This window comes from Oncorhynchus mykiss, chromosome 16, assembly GCF_013265735.2.
Source record: "Oncorhynchus mykiss isolate Arlee chromosome 16, USDA_OmykA_1.1, whole genome shotgun sequence".
Classification (NCBI taxonomy): domain Eukaryota; kingdom Metazoa; phylum Chordata; class Actinopteri; order Salmoniformes; family Salmonidae; genus Oncorhynchus; species Oncorhynchus mykiss.
The window spans coordinates 71,865,749-71,882,469 of record NC_048580.1 but is presented as its reverse complement, the minus strand read 5'-3'; the positions used below and the strand labels follow the sequence as shown (position 1 = coordinate 71,882,469).

Below are 16,721 nucleotides of genomic sequence, written 5' to 3'. Positions count from 1 at the left end.
CGTTTCAATGTTCTTTTTTTTTTGCCTAACAAATCGCTCAATCTGTTTGGGCAGTGTTATCCTGAAATTATGTATCTAATGCAATTTAGATTAGAAATGGGTACAAAAAAACAACATCGAATTTTGAGGTTGCTTATAAATCAAGCGTTGTGCATGCATTAGCCAATAGATTATGATCCAAACTAATACAAGAGATATTCATAGATATCCCCTACATTCCCTGACCTCAATCACTACCATTTACTGTTACATTTACATTAATAAACCCAGGTAATGTAACAAGAATGTTACCTGTAAACCCAGTGGAAAAAATTAGGGCATCATTGGCAACATTATTTTCCTTGTGCGTTTTTGGCCATTTGGCACTGAACATAACAAAATACCTGGATCTGTGCGTAATTTGCCTTGCGTAAAATGCTCTCTCTATTCCTGCCCCGATTTGTAATATGTTTGCTTTTACAACTAAATGAAAGAGGAGTTCGATTGTTAATTGTAGCGACAGGAACCACACGTGATTGAATTATTGGCGGATCATAGGCCTATCTGCCCGCTGTCCCGCCTGGTCCTCCCTGTTTCACGGGTCTTTGTTCCTGATCTCCTAAATCCCACCCTTTTGAAATGAAGAGAAGAAGAAAAAACCCACTCTCTCGGGCTCGCACAGGCGCCTTGCTTTCACTGTAACCGGTAGTCGTTAAAGTGCGTTCCGGACCAACCTCATGATGGAGACGGATAGTTGTTTGTCTTTCTCTTCGCAGCCAAACAGGACACCACCAGAGAACTCACCGGGTTTGGAGCAGCATAGTTCCTCGGGTTCGTTTCTTCCCTGTGACGAACTTCAGAAAAACGCACACCTTCCTCTCGCGCACCGTCTGAGTCTCCGTGGTCAGGGTGACTTCTACAGCTCGAGCTCCATGGGACGATTTAATGACGGCGCACCCGCGGACTTTACGCACGGGTCAGCTCCCACGAACCCTCGCGCCTCGCCCAACAAACATAGCAAATATATGGAAAATATTAATCAGGATCAAAATGGTTTATCAATAAGCGGGAAGGGCTCGTTTTATGAAAACAACTCCGAGGGTAAGTGGAGATTTTATTTTTTTTAAATAAAAAAATCACGGCCATCAGTGTGAGGCTAACTGTGAAAAAGATATAGCCTCTCTACGAAAATAGGGGGAAATGCAATAATAATACTCACAATAATTATAATAATAATGTATTTACCTAAATGCTATAGGCCTAACTGAATAATGTTCTATTGCGTGTGGAAACCGTTTGACTTGTCAAACATTATGCAATATCCATTCTGAAGAAGATACATACCCGTGATAAGATAATTGCGACCAACATTTGTTGTCAGCTACTTCAAATTGTTTCAAAATTACATTTTCACCTATTTTGTAGACCAGTGGATAAATATATTTTCAGGGTTTCTTTGGCGCTGCACATAGCCTATGCATATGTTTCAAGGGCTTGGATAAAAAACTTTGTTAACACTGTAAACAATATTGTGCTAGTTCTACCTTTTTTTTAAAATTACGTAACTATTTACATCAGCTTTTTTTAGTATTTCCAACATGAGGTATTCTGATGTATAATATACTTAACTTTTGCTGTTTCACAAACACTAATACATTAAGTCCAGCGTCTAAAAAAAAGGGCGTAGTTCCAACAGAAGTGTATTAATTCCCAAACTGTTATTATTGGTTAGATCTACTTCCTCTTTTTGATCAGTTACTTTCAGTGATCATATCTTAATGTTGATTTGTTGTTGTTGCCATTTTAACACACTTTATCACGCATTGCAGAACACGGAAGTGGAGGTGGAACTGCAAGCATAGTAAGATGCTTAATGTGCCTCCAGCATGAAGTGTTATGCGCAGTTATGCGCATGACCTTGTTTAAAGTGGGAATGGGTCATCTCATTTTTTAACGTAAATTTGCATATAATGTTTAAGAGTATAATAAAAGTAACAACAACAAAAATGTATTGCCCACAAAATTGAGCTACACGGCAAGTACTCTCAAATTCTTAAATTGAGAGTAAATGTCAAGTCAAAAATGGTAAATTAAACAATACATTAAATTGAATTAACACATTTAAATATTGAAGTAAAACCAGGAACCTGCGTTTTTATGTGAAAATCCTACTTTTTTGGGGGGGGGGGGGGGGGGCTCTGAATCATTATGTACAGTCTATGTGTCCAAATGTCTGTTTTTAATTGTTCACCTAATTATTTAGCTTGTTTTCTATCGTTTAGGATAACGTTCCAAAGGACCATCAAAGGACGGATGTTTATTAGTCCACACAGCAGGCCCCGGCTGAAGAAATCCCTCAAAAATAACGGAATGACTTTGTAGATCTGGGCCTTGCCATGTAATTTAAGCATTACGATGATCGTACCATCATTATTTACGAGCCAACTTTTTAAGTGTGTCCCAAAAAAACAAGTAGAGAGTACCTTCGCTAAGTGCATCGTTAGACCATGTGTCGTGTGGTTAGTAGGCCTATTGATTGGATCGAAAGAATAAGCCGCGCTGCTGTCGGATCAGCTTTCTCCATTCAAATCTTACTTTAACATTCGGATTATTCCACAATACTGACGACGGATTAGCTCCTAGAGAGATATTACCATCTATGGCTGCAACTATTGAGGTGGCGTATTATGTTTACCCAATAATAATGCACTAAATCACAGATTGGCACATGTTGTCACACATGAAACATATTGAGGCAAAAATAATAATACAGACAGTAGCCTAGAGGCAAAATAAAGCTCAATATGATTTAAATATGATTGAAATATATCGACCCATTTAGGCTTAGCCTATTTACATTTGAATGCTGTCATCACGGTTTTCGTTTGAAGATTTGTTTTATCTTTCACTTGTTTGTAACAATTGCAAATACTTTGGCAACTTTGTATTTGTAGTCCACTTCGCTCTGAAGTTATCAGCCGTCAAAGTCAGACAGATACCCAGCCTAAACACAGGCAGGACAGGTCACCCGTGATGCAAGTCAGTATTCAACGGTCATCCATGTCTGGGGACATCGGGAGGCAACAATGAGCGCTGTTACCTTCAAGCATCTGTCTTTGATTCCAAAGGTTACACTTTCGAATCAGGCGATAGAAAGTTGTTTTTGGGATGTTTTTTTTAAAGCCTATCCCAAACCTTAGCCCTTACCTGAATTTACCTGAACTCAGAGTTAATGCCTAAATTAAGATTTCGGAATATTGCCTAAATTTAACTCTAACATACTGACCACTCCGCTCGCGTTACTAGCTGAGATGTCTGTGACTAAAGTGACGCGGAAGGGCCAAAAACATCTAATGGTGCACTTTGGCTGCTCTGTGAGTGGTCTGGATCACTCGTAGACGTGTGAAGATTTTTAACAGCAACGTTACTAACGAAGGTTCTGGGAAACAGCTCGGCTACTAAAGATACATCTTAAAATGGTTCTAATTATGATCCATCTTAACGCTACGAAGGCTCTGGGAAACGAGGCCCTGAATGCTGCTATGCCTTTGTAACAGTACAAATTTAGACCGTCCCCTCGCCCATACCCGGGCGCGAACTAGGGACCTTCTGCACACATCAACAGTCACCCTCGAAGCATCGTTACCCATCGCTCCACAAAAGCCGCGGCTCTTGCAGAGCAAGGGGAACTACTACTTCAAGGTCTCAGAGCAAGTGACGTCACTGATTGAAACGCTATTTAGCGCCCACGCTAACTAAGCTAGCCGTTTCACATCTGTTACACTCACCCCCCTTTTGACCTTCCTCCTTTTTTTCCGCAGCAACCAGTAATCCGGGTCAACAGCATCAATGTAACAGTATAATTTTAGACCGTCCCCTCGCCCATACCCGGGCGCGAACTAGGGACCTTCTGCACACATCAACAGTCACCCTCGAAGCATCGTTACCCATCGCTCCACAAAAGCCGCGGCTCTTGCAGAGCAAGGGGAACTACTACTTCAAGGTCTCAGAGCAAGTGACGTCACTGATTGAAACGCTATTTAGCGCCCACGCTAACTAAGCTAGCCGTTTCACATCTGTTACACCTTTGTAGGCCGAACATCTTGAATTAGGCCTGTTATTTTGTTCCTTGCGAGCTCCTTTTCAGAATTTAGTTGTTTTGGTGAACCTAATATCCCCAATGTTGCCCTTTCGAATTATTCGAAAATAAAATGTGAATCAGATGTTAAAACACGATTTTAAAGTCATGGAATATTATAGGCCTAGACGACGACTACAAAATAATGTAGCCAGCCCACCGAAATTGGCTAGGCCGACTCAAATGAATGTGCAACGACATCAAAAAAACGTCATTATTTTAGCCTGAGCCGTCTAGGTGCGTGATTACGGCGTCGGTGGAGGGAGCTTCCACCGTGCCATAAACATCTTATAAACACACCAATCATATGTATTCTGCACAAAATACAGTAATAAACGAAACAAACAAAAACCAAATACAACTGGAGTTCATTTTAAATTGAGAAGGTTTCTTAATCAAAAAGTTATGTTTTGTTTCTGAAGCGCAAAAAATATTGACTCTGGAAGTCTCTTTTTAAAACATTTTTTTTTTACATCATAATATTTTTCGGGTGCAATATTATCTATTATATTTAAGCACATTCAGAACATTCTCTAAATAATAATAAACTGAAAGAACTAGATTCACTTAAAGATAAAGATTATTTTCTTCGGCCTGAGACATGCACCAACACAGCGTTCCAAGTTTGAAACAGTTTAGTAAACGTAATATCCCGTGAACTCGAGTCTTAGGAAATGACGTGGTTCTTCAGTATTATTTATTGACGTTTGTAATCCATCCTCTAAAGTTGCCTTTATTAAGGGATGTGAGTTCTGTTAAGGACAGTGATATATCTGTGTGTGCAGAATAACATACAGCAGTCTGATTCATGTTATTGCCAAAGACAACCGTGGATAGAGATACTCTATCTCTACAGTTAATCTTCATCTTAGATAATACCATGGTCTGATTTAAAATGAATACTTTTCTATTTCTTTGGTCTTGAATTAATACTTTTTTATACACATGCAAACACACTTACACACACACACACACACACACACACACACACACACACACACACACAGTGATTAGAGCGTTGAGCCAATAACCGAAAGTTTGCTGAATCGAATCCCTGAGATGACATGGTAAAAAAAAACATGTCATTCTGCCCCTGAGCAAGGCAGTTAACCCACTGTTACCCAGGCGGCGTGGCTGTCGATTTACCCTTGTGTAGTCTTAACATTACGTATACTCCCCTTGTCCTAAGGGGTAAAAAAAAAAATCACCCGCCTTCACTAAAATAAAGCAGCTTAATTGAATGTTAAACCCCAAATCTATTTTGCATGAAGAAACGTTGTGAATATCTGGGGTTTTCCCTCTTCACAATGCAGAAAGACTGCACTTAATCAGTGGACACCCCTTGTTTTTATTACAACACACCTGTCATAATTGTTTTCTTTACTAAAGTAGAGGCTTATTATTATTATTAGTATTGCTAAAGGTACTGCATAGGTGTAAACATCTGTTTTTTTTTTTAGCATGAGAGCACTTGTATAGCCAAAGAAAGTAGCAGAAATGTGCAGAAAGTAGTTTTGAATGCATTTTTATTGAAGGGAAACAATAACAGTCTTGAACTTTTTTTTTGGCAACATAGTGATATATTGTTATATATTGTCCAATGAGGAATTACAAGTGCCTGTCCCAACTGCTCCGGGAACACCTTGCTCTTGTTCTGCTTATCAGGTATCCAGGTAGGGTTGATCTTGTTCCATATCACGAAGGCATTGTATGAGGACACATCAATGATGTTATGGAAGATGACCAGGGGCCAGCGGGCAGTCATTCTCCTGCAGCTGTAAGTTCCAATCACCTTGTTCAGGTTGTCCATGCCTCCATTGTTGTGGTAGTAGTCCAGGATGATGGCTGGCTTCCTGTCCTCACGATCACTGATCTCAGCCGTTTTGTGCAGTGTGCTCAGAAGGACCACATTCTTGGTTCCTCTTTGGGAGGTAAGAAACTAGAGTGGTGGTGATGGCAAACTTTGATGAGAAGGCCTCTCTCCCCCTTGTTGCGAGGAGTGCAGGGGGGAGCTCAGGCTTGTTCTTTCTAACTGTGCCAACCATGGTGATCTTCTTCAGATACCTCCTCCTCTTCTAAATCATTGTTCTCTTGTTCCTCCGGACATCTGAAAAAATCAGATCTACGACCTGTTGGGCACTGAAACGTGCACTCATGGCTTCAGCAAAGAGAGAACAGTGGGGTACTGTCATCTGCAGCACCTTTATTGCCTCTGACTGCATTCCCAATTAGTTGTCTGAAATTGTTTTTATTTTGTCTGAAATAGTTTTTTATTTTGTCTGAAATTGTTTTTTATTTTGTCTGTGAACTTGAGTCATGTGTGGGGTTGTGGAGGGGAGATGCTGCACATGCACAAGAAAGTTTCAGTTCAATCAGCAGCACACAATCTACATTTATCATTGTGTGTGTGTGTGTCTTTGTGTTTTTTTTTGTGGTGTGTAAATTATTTAATAACTGCCGGGTCAAAAATGACCCTAAGACAATCTTTGTACCCTGGTGGTGTCCAGCTCTCATGGAAATATAAACAAAGGTGATGTTTCACTTTTTCTAATGTTGGGCTCACTCTAGGAAAAGTCATCAAATTTCAAGCTGAAAAAATAAAATTTAGGGGGTTTTCTCTGCTGTTGAACATAGTGGTATCCTCCCTTTCTGTTGGACAACTGACTAGGTATCCTCCCTTTCTGTTGTACAACTGACTAGGTATCCCCCTTTCTGTTGTACAACTGACTAGGTATCCCCCTTTCTGTTGTACAACTGACTAGATATCCCCCTTTCTGTTGTACAACTGACTAGGTATCCTCCCTTTCTGTTGTACAACTGACTAGGTATCCTCCCTTTCTGTTGTACAACTGACTAGGTATCCTCCCTTTCTGTTGTAGAACTGACTAGATATCCCCCCTTTCTGTTGTAGAACTGACTAGGTATCCCCCTTTCTGTTGGACAACTGACTAGGTATCCCCCTTTCTGTTGGACAACTGACTAGGTATCCTCCCTTTCTGTTGTACAACAGACTAGGTATCCTCCCTTTCTGTTGTACAACTGACTAGGTATCCTCCCTTTCTGTTGTACAACTGACTAGGTATCCTCCCTTTCTGTTGTACAACTGACTAGGTATCCTCCCTTTCTGTTGGACAACTGACTAGGTATCCTCCCTTTCTGTTGTACAACTGACTAGGTATCCTCCCTTTCTGTTGTACAACTGACTAGGTATCCCCCTTTCTGTTGTACAACTGACTAGGTATCCCCCTTTCTGTTGGACAACTGACTAGATATCTCCCTTTCTGTTGTACAACAGACCAGGTACCCCCCTTTCCCTTTCTGTTGTACAACTGACTAGGCATCCCCCTTTCTGTTGGACAACTGACTAGATATCTCCCTTTCTGTTGTACAACTGACTAGATATCCCCCTTTCTGTTGTACAACTGACTAGGTATCCCCCTTTCTGTTGTATAACTGACTAGGTATCCCCCTTTCTGTTGTATAACTGACTAGATATCCCCCCTTTCTGTTGTACAACTGACTAGATATCTCCCTTTCTGTTGTACAACTGACTAGGTATCCCCCTTTCCCTTTCTGTTGTACAACTGACTAGGTATCCCCCTTTATGTTGGACAACTGACTAGATATCTCCCTTTCTGTTGTACAACTGACTAGATATCCCCATTTCTGTTGTCCCCCTTTCAGCCATTTCCATCCAAATGGATCAATCAGCACCAACATGTGAAGTTCATAGGAGCATATCAAACTGGGTGTCAAATGAAAACTAAGAGTCTATATTTTGTGGGAAATGAATGCATAGAAACCATTTTCCATCTTGAACATTTGTCATAAAATAAAAGGCTTTGATTTCTGGTCAAACAGATGGAAAAAGGGGGTCTTAGAAAACATCTACCAGAAAAAAAGTTTTAAAAGTATCAGAAATACATCAAAACACAATAATATTGTAGTATAAAGACCCCTGCCAACTAATATCAACACATATTGCCTTGTGCCTTGTAATTCTGTTACCAAACACCCACTGATCTTTAAGATATATTCTAGTTTCTCTCGCTCATGAGGAGGGAGGATAATGAAAGTTCACAGGAGTAACAAGTAAAGGTAGACCTACCAATTAGTTATAGTGATTTTACTGATATCAAGTTTGTTTATGAATAATTAAGTGATTCAAACTTGTAATTCTGTTACCAAATTGGTAACGGAATTACCAAAACTGTACAGTAGAGTACAGTTTTAAAAAATTTTACCTTTATTTAACTAGGCAAGTCAGTTAAGAACAAAATCTTATTTTCAATGACGGCCTGGGAACAGTGGGTTAACTGCCTGTTCAGGGGCAGAATGACAGATTTGTACCATGTCAGCTCGCGGGTTTGAACTTGCAACCTTCCGGTTACTAGTCCAAAGCTCTGACCACTAGGCTACCCTGCCGCCCCAGTTCAGTACTGTACAGTAGAGTTCAGTACTGTACAGTATAGTAGAGTAGAGTTGAGTACAGTACTGTACAATAGAGTACAGTTCAGTACAGTAGAGTACAGTATTCAGTACAGTAGAATACTGTACAGTTCAGTAGAGTATAGTACTGTACAGTTCAGTAGAGTATAGTACTGTACAGTTCAGTACAGTATAGTAGAGTCCAGTACAGTAGAGTCCAGTACTGTACATTAGAGTTCAGTACAGTAGAGTAGAGTTCAGTAGAGTAGAGCACACTAAATCAAATCAAATTTATTTATATAGCCCTTCGTACATCAGCTGATATCTCAAAGTGCTGTACAGAAACCCAGCCTAAAACCCCAAACAGCAAGCAATGCAGGTGTAGAAGCACGGTGGCTAGGAAAAACTCCCTAGAAAGGCCAAAACCTAGGAAGAAACCTAGAGAGGAACCAGGCTATGTGGGGTGGCCAGTCCTCTTCTGGCTGTGCCGGGTGGAGATTATAACACCAGAGTAGAGTACGGTACAATGTACAGTATTGGACATATTTACTGTACTGTACTGAACTCTACTGTGCTGTGTTGTACTGTACTCTGCTGTGCTGTACGGTGACGTCCAAACTTGTGAAACATAGACATTTATGATTGCTTCAGATTTTTCAATGTAACTTGTCCAAAGTAGTCCTTGTGCATAGTGCACAGTTTGTTAAACTTTAAAATCAAATGTTTTTTGTATGGCATACATGTTAAAGTGAAAAATCGGTGTCAAATCGCAATTCTGTTACAATGGATTTGCCCTTTTTTAAAAAAAATGTTAAAACCCTTAATGAAAGGGTTTTCATTCAACTTTTTTTTTTAAATATGGGGTTGTGGACCATGTAAGAATGAGATACAGACAGCCCCAAATATTGGTACGATTAGAATACTTGTTTTTTTGGACAAGATCATCCATTTGGCGTCAGTCTGTCTGTGAATTTAACCTGAGTGTTGTTTTTCTGACTCAGATTTGAGTAGAGATATGTTGTGTCCACATGACACTTGATTGCTGTCCAACATTCTGGGACACAGTCAGACTCACACACCTTCAAAGGCAGACTAGTCTTCCTGTTTTGTCTATTGGTGCTTGGAAGGGGAGAGGGTTAGGGTTTAGAGATTGAAAAGCAGGGGGGATGGTATAGCACATAGCCTAAAATGTTATATAAAGAAGTATATAAGTATAGTGAGTTAGAGGGATGATGAATTGTCTAGATATTCCTAACCCCCAGATCTCAGTATAGTGAGTTAGAGGGATGATGAATTGACTAGATATTCCTAACCCCCAGATCTCAGTATAGTGAGTTAGAGGGATGATGAATTGACTAGATATTCCTAACCCCCAGATCTCAGTATAGTGAGTTAGAGGGATGATGAATTGACTAGATATTCCTAACCCCCAGATCTCAGTATAGTGAGTTAGAGGGATGATGAATTGACTAGATATTCCTAACCCCCAGATCTCATCCATGTTGACATTTCTTTAACTGCACAGTCCAAAAATGAATAATACAAAATGTAAAAATATATATATATTTTAAATTCTAAGAAACCGTTAAACCCAATTCAATGCTCCCGAAATTTGACATTTTACCAAAAATATGTCTGACAATGCAGCAAAAAGCTTATTTCTCTCAAATGTGTTTACATCCCTGTTAGTGAGCATTTATCCTTTGCCAAGATAATCCATCCACCTGAGAGGTGTGGCATATCAAGAAGCTGATTAAACCTCATGATCATTACACAGGTGCACCTTGTGCTGGGGGACAATAAAAGGCCATTTTCAAAATGTGCCGTTTTGTCACACAATACCACAGGTGAACTATGGTGTGAGGTTGGATCTATTCTAAACCAACATCAGGGGTGTGTCCCAAAATGACTCCTTATTCCATAAATAGTGCACTACTTTTGAGCAAAGACCTATTGGCCCTCGTCAAAAGTAGTGCACTCTGTAGGGAATAGGGTTTTTCAAAGAAAAATACTTCTCTGTTTGGGACAGGAAGTTAATTAGGACTATGCTGAATGACTGCTCTCGACTGTCTTCTGAGTGAGCCTAATGATAGGACATGGGGAAAGTCTAGATAAGACAAAGGGGACCGAGAGAGAATAATTATCTTCTGGGACCCCATCATTAACATGAAGAACAACATCCAAACACAGCCCGAGTGAAACATCCATAATGTTTTAGTCCAGTGACATCCATAATGGTGCTGTCCAGTCATCCAAACACTCCCAGAGTCCATAATGGTACTGTCCAGTCATCCAAACACATCCAGTCCATAATGGTACTGTCCAGTCATCCAAACACATCCAGTCCATAATGGTGCTGTCCAGTCATCCAAACACTCCCAGAGTCCATAATGGTACTGTCCAGTCATCCAAACACATCCAGTACATAATGGTACTGTCCAGTCATCCAAACACTCCCAGAGTCCATAATGGTACTGTCCAGTCATCCAAACACATCCAGTCCATAATGGTACTGTCCAGTCATCCAAACACATCCAGTCCATAATGGTACTGTCCAGTCATCCAAACACTCCCGGAGTCCATAATGGTACTGTCCAGTCATCCAAACACTCCTGGAGTCCATAATGGTACTGTCCAGTCATCCAAACACATCCAGTCCATAATGGTACTGTCAAGTCATCCAAACACTCCCGGAGTCCATAATGGTACTGTCCAGTCATCCAAACACTCCCGGAGTCCATAATGGTACTGTCCAGTACAGTTACAAGGAAGTGACTTGTATCACGTAAATGAATAGATGGCCTGTGTGTCATATCTATCATAGTCATGAAATGCATATATTTGACCATGCCTTGTTATTTTATACACACAATTATACTTTGTATCAAATTTGGTCAAATGTCTAACTTTCTAAATTGAATTAAAAACTCAAATGATTTGGGACTCACAATGTCAAAAATGAGACGATAACGATATTTTCAGTCTTCAAAAATAAACTTTGAACTTGTTAAATTAGTTGGAAGAATCTGTAGTATATTCTGTCCATAACATGATCCCAAAACACTAGGTCCACGTGAAACCTCCTCAAACCCAAAACACATCAGTTTGAGTTCTGCTCAGGGGGTCTTGACCTTCATTTATAATGTGGGTCAAAACAAACAGTGTTGCAGTGGTCTGGAATGTTGTGTCTGGTCAGATCTGATTAAAACCATAACAAGGAGACTTCAAACTAAAATACTAAATTAAGAGAAAAAAAAGAGCAAGTTTTAAAAGCAACGCGTGTTTATTTCCAACTCTATCTCATACCAATTTGTGCATAACTGTAAAACAATTTCCGTCAGCAGCTCACTTAGTGTTTTTCACATATAGTTGCTTGTCTTCTATTCGTGGCTCATCTGGCCTGTTTTTCTCACCTCTTATCAGAGGTCTGTAAGAGACCAGTTGGACCCCTGAGACAACATAGGAACGTTCACTCCTTTCCAAATCAACGTCCTCCTTCAGATCTTAGTCAAATCTCCTGAGAAAAGACAAGTCTGCGTGGCTGAATCCTTTTTATTATTCATGGAGAATATTACGCTGATGCCTCTTACAGTGGACGTTAATGAATCCTGTTTATTATTAATGGAGAATAATTACGTTGATGCCTCTTTGTCATGTCCTGACCATAGAAAACCTGTATTTTCTATGGTAGAGTAGGTCAGGGCGTGACTAGGGGTTTTTGTTCTAGTTTATATTTTCTATGTGGGGTTCTAGGTTTGATTTTCTATGTTGGTGATTTGTATGATTCCCAATTAGAGGCAGCTGGTTATCGTTGTCTCTAATTGGGGATCATGCATTTAAGTAGCATTTTGTCCACCTGTGGGTTATGGGATGTTGTTTATGTATAAGTGTGTTTGAGCACTACGTAGTCACGGGTCTTTGTAAGTTTGGTTATTTTGTGTTCAGTTTCACTTATTCATTAAAAGATGTGGAACTATACTCACGCTGCGCCTTGGTCCGACCATCATTATTAAGAACATCGTGATACTCTTACAGTGGACGTTAATGAATCCTGTTTGTTATTATGGAGAATATTTCGTTGCTGCCTCAGTGGACATTAATGTTAGGTTGGCTGTTTAATCTGAATATCTCTGTGTGACAATGTTACCACTGGTAGACATCAGAGCCTCGCTTAAACACAGCAATTTACTTTTTTCACGCACACACACACACATTTTCTTATAGTAAGCCCTATCTTCCTCCTTTCTCTCTCTCTACCCGCCCTCAGCCAGAGAGAAGGTGGGTCCCAAGCCCATGGGCTACCCAGTGATTGGCTCAGACTTCTGCATCAAGCTGAAGGAGCCAACCAATGGTCTCCAAACAGGAGACTCAATCGCAGACTCCATCGACCTATCGGGCAAGAACAAGAAGCGTCGTAACCGTACCACGTTCAGTACCTTCCAGTTGGAGGAGCTGGAGAAAGTGTTTCAGAAGACTCACTACCCTGACGTTTATGCCCGGGAACAGCTGGCTCTTAGGACCGAACTGACAGAGGCCCGTGTACAGGTAATCCCCCTCTTCATCACATCCTACACATCCTACAGTCCCCTATCCTGGCTGCTACAGTAACTATCTCAGTCCCCTATCCTGGCTGCTACAGTAACTATCTCAGTCCCCTATCCTGGCTGCTACAGTAACTATCTCAGTCCCCTATCCTGGCTGCTACAGTAACTATCTCAGTCCCCTATCCTGGCTGCTACAGTAACTATCTCAGTCCCCTATCCTGGCTGCTACAGTAACTATCTCAGTCCCCTTTCCTGGCTGCTACAGTAACTATCTCAGTCCCCTATCCTGGCTGCTACAGTAACTATCTCAGTCCCCTATCCTGGCTGCTACAGTAACTATCTCAGTCCCCTATCCTGGCTGCTACAGTAACTATCTCAGTCCCCTATCCTGGCTGCTACAGTAACTATCTCAGTCCCCTATCCTGGCTACTACAGTAACTATCTCAGTCCCCTATCCTGGCTGCTACAGTAACTATCTCAGTCCCCTATCCTGGCTGCTACAGTAACTATCTCAGTCCCCTATCCTGGCTGCTACAGTAACTATCTCAGTACCCTATCCTGGCTGCTACAGTAACTATCTCAGTCCCCTATCCTGGCTGCTACAGTAACTATCTCAGTACCCTATCCTGGCTGCTACAGTAACTATCTCAGTCCCCTATCCTGGCTGCTACAGTAACTATCTCAGTACCCTATCCTGGCTGCTACAGTAACTATCTCAGTCCCCTATCCTGGCTGCTACAGTAACTATCTCAGTACCCTATCCTGGCTGCTACAGTAACTATCTCAGTCCCCTATCCTGGCTGCTACAGTAACTATCTCAGTCCCCTATCCTGGCTGCTACAGTAACTATCTCAGTCCCCTATCCTGGCTGCTACAGTAACTATCTCAGTCCCCTATCCTGGCTGCTACAGTAACTATCTCAGTACCCTATCCTGGCTGCTACAGTAACTATCTCAGTCCCCTATCCTGGCTGCTACAGTAACTATCTCAGTCCCCTATCCTGGCTGCTACAGTAACTATCTCAGTCCCCTATCCTGGCTGCTACAGTAACTATCTCAGTCCCCTATCCTGGCTGCTACAGTAACTGTCTCAGTCCCCTATCCTGGCTGCTACAGTAACTATCTCAGTACCCTATCCTGGCTACTACAGTAACTGTCTCAGTTTGCAACTGTAGTAGTTTGCAGTACCATCCTGAAAACAGTTAATACAGCCAGATTATAGGCTACAATATTTATGTACAGAAATGCAAAGTAAAGTAGAACTGCTGCTCAGTCCTTTCAAATTAAGATTTTTTGTTTGTTGCCTTACGACAAACTTTGGCATTTGAAAGTGAATTACGGTAAGTGGCAGATGTCCTCTGATCCCTTTCTCTCTCTCTCTCTCCATTCAGGTGTGGTTCCAAAACCGCCGGGCCAAGTGGAGGAAGAGGGAACGCTATGGGAAGATCCAGGAGGTGCGAAACCACTTTGCTGCTACATACAATATCTCCACCTACCAGGTACACACTGACACACATAGTTCACTTTGCTACTAAAGATATCTCCACCTACCAGGTACACACTGACATACACAGTTCACTTTGCTTCTAAAGATATCTCCACCTACCAGGTACACACTGACATACACAGTTCACTTTGCTTCTAAAGATATCTCCACCTACCAGGTACACACTGACATACACAGTTCACTTTGCTTCTAAAGATATCTCCACCTACCAGGTAAACACTGACACACATAGTTCACTTTGCTACTACTTAAGATATCTCCACCTACCAGGTACACACTGACACACATAGTTCACTTTGCTACTACATATGATATCTCCACCTACCAGGTACTGTCTTCCGACAGGTGGCATCACTCCTACGCACGCTCATCCCTCAATCTAATCTGACGTACTCTCTTCCTCTCTAGATGCAGAGCAACCTGTGGCCAGGAGCTGGTGCAGCAGGGGGCGGGGGGTCCGGCGGGGGCTGTGTCCTGAGCCCTGACACCATGTCTTCCTCTTGTATGAGCCCCTACCCCCATCCCCACAGCAACCTCTCCTCCATGGGCTTCATGGGCATGCCCCCGTCCTCCAGCCACCCCCACCACCCTCACCATCACCCCCCACACCACCCTGGCATCAATAGCCTCTACTCTCTCCACAGCTTCCCTGGGGCCCTCGGGGGCCACTCCTTTGAGCCGGGGCCCGAGACAGAGTATAAGCCATCCAGCCTGTTGGCCCTGCGGATGAAGGCTAAGGACCCTGGGAGTCTTCTATCCTGGCCTACATGATCACCACAGTGTCAGGGCCCTACTATGTACTGACTGAGCCAATGTACACACACACACATTCAAACTCAATCTTGTATACTAGCTACCCCATGGATAGTTATGGCCATGTGTTTGTGTTACTGCATGTTGATAACAGCAGAAGTCAAAACTCTCTCCTGTGGTTCACTATAATATGTATACACACACTCTGCTATTTTTCTCCCGAAAACGTAAACCCACAGACTTCAAAAACATGACATGAACTCAACCTTTGAGTTTGTTAGGTATTTTATCCCTGGGCATTTCCATGTAAAAAGGACGAACATATAAAGTTAATACAAACAGGTAAAACTGGGTGTCAAATTAAAACTAAGAGTCTATATTTTGTGGGAAATGAATGCATAGAAACCATTTTCCATCTTGAACATTTGTCATAAAATAAAAGGCTTTGATTTCTGGTCAAACATATGGAAAAAGGGGTTCTTAGAAAATATCTACCAGAAAAAAAGTTTTAAAAGTATCAGAAATACATCAAAAACACAATAATATTGTAGTATAAAGACCCCTGCCAACTAATATCAACACTTACTTTTAGTTTTGGTTAAATGTACCATCTGTAAGTATAATAAATATTTCCTTTGTAATTGTGATTTGTAATTCCGTTACCAAACAGCCACATATCTCCTTCATGAGACATACCAATTAGTTGTAGTGATTTTACTGATATCAAATTTTGTTTTTGACGTATTAAGTGATTAAAATTTGTAATTCGAAATACCAAGCAATCTGTAACGTAATGACTGCAACTGAATTGGCTACGATAGGAAATCGTAGTAGTCACAAACCACAGTTGGATCACCTGTTACTGTCCTCCCTTCCACTGACATTCTGTTATGTTCAGCTCATAGTGTCTCCTGTTACTGTCCTCTCTTCCACTGACTGTTATGTTCAGCTCATAGTGTCTCCTGTTACTGTCCTCTCTTCCACTGACTGTTATATTCAGCTCATAGTGTCTCCTGCTTACTGTCCTCCCTTCCACTGACTGTTATGTTCAGCTCATAGTGTCTCCTGCTTACTGTCCTCTCTTCCACTGACTGTTATATTCAGCTCATAGTGTCTCCTGCTTACTGTCCTCCCTTCCACTGACTGTTATGTTCAGCTCATAGTGTCTCCTGTTACTGTCCTCCCTTCCACTGACTGTTATGTTCAGCTCATAGTGTCTCCTGTTACTGTCCTCCCTTCCACTGACTGTTATGTTCAGCTCATAGTGTCTCCTGCTTACTGTCCTCTCTTCTACTGACTGTTATGTTCAGCTCATAGTGTCTCCTGTTACTGTCCTCCCTTCTACTGACTGTTATGTTCAGCTCATCATCTGG

General features: G+C 41.4%; 1 protein-coding gene across 3 annotated transcripts; it reads left to right on the top strand.

Moving 5' to 3' along the window:
- The first annotated feature begins 614 nt into the window (after positions 1-614).
- alx3 (ALX homeobox 3) lies at positions 615-16,120 on the top strand. 3 transcript variants are annotated; one of them, XM_021567127.2, is made up of 4 exons: positions 615-1,080; positions 12,813-13,090; positions 14,480-14,542; positions 15,004-16,120. In XM_021567127.2, the coding sequence occupies exons 1-4, from the start codon at positions 717-719 to the stop codon at positions 15,364-15,366; spliced, it is 1,068 nt and encodes a 355-aa protein (XP_021422802.2). In that variant the 5' UTR covers positions 615-716; the 3' UTR covers positions 15,367-16,120. The 3 variants fall into 3 exon arrangements, with proteins under 3 accessions (XP_021422802.2, XP_021422801.2, XP_036803613.1); XM_021567126.2 differs by having other exon boundaries at positions 617-1,080; positions 14,480-14,587; XM_036947718.1 differs by lacking the exon at positions 615-1,080 and adding an exon at positions 12,446-12,651 and having other exon boundaries at positions 14,480-14,587.
- The last annotated feature ends 601 nt before the right edge of the window (positions 16,121-16,721 follow it).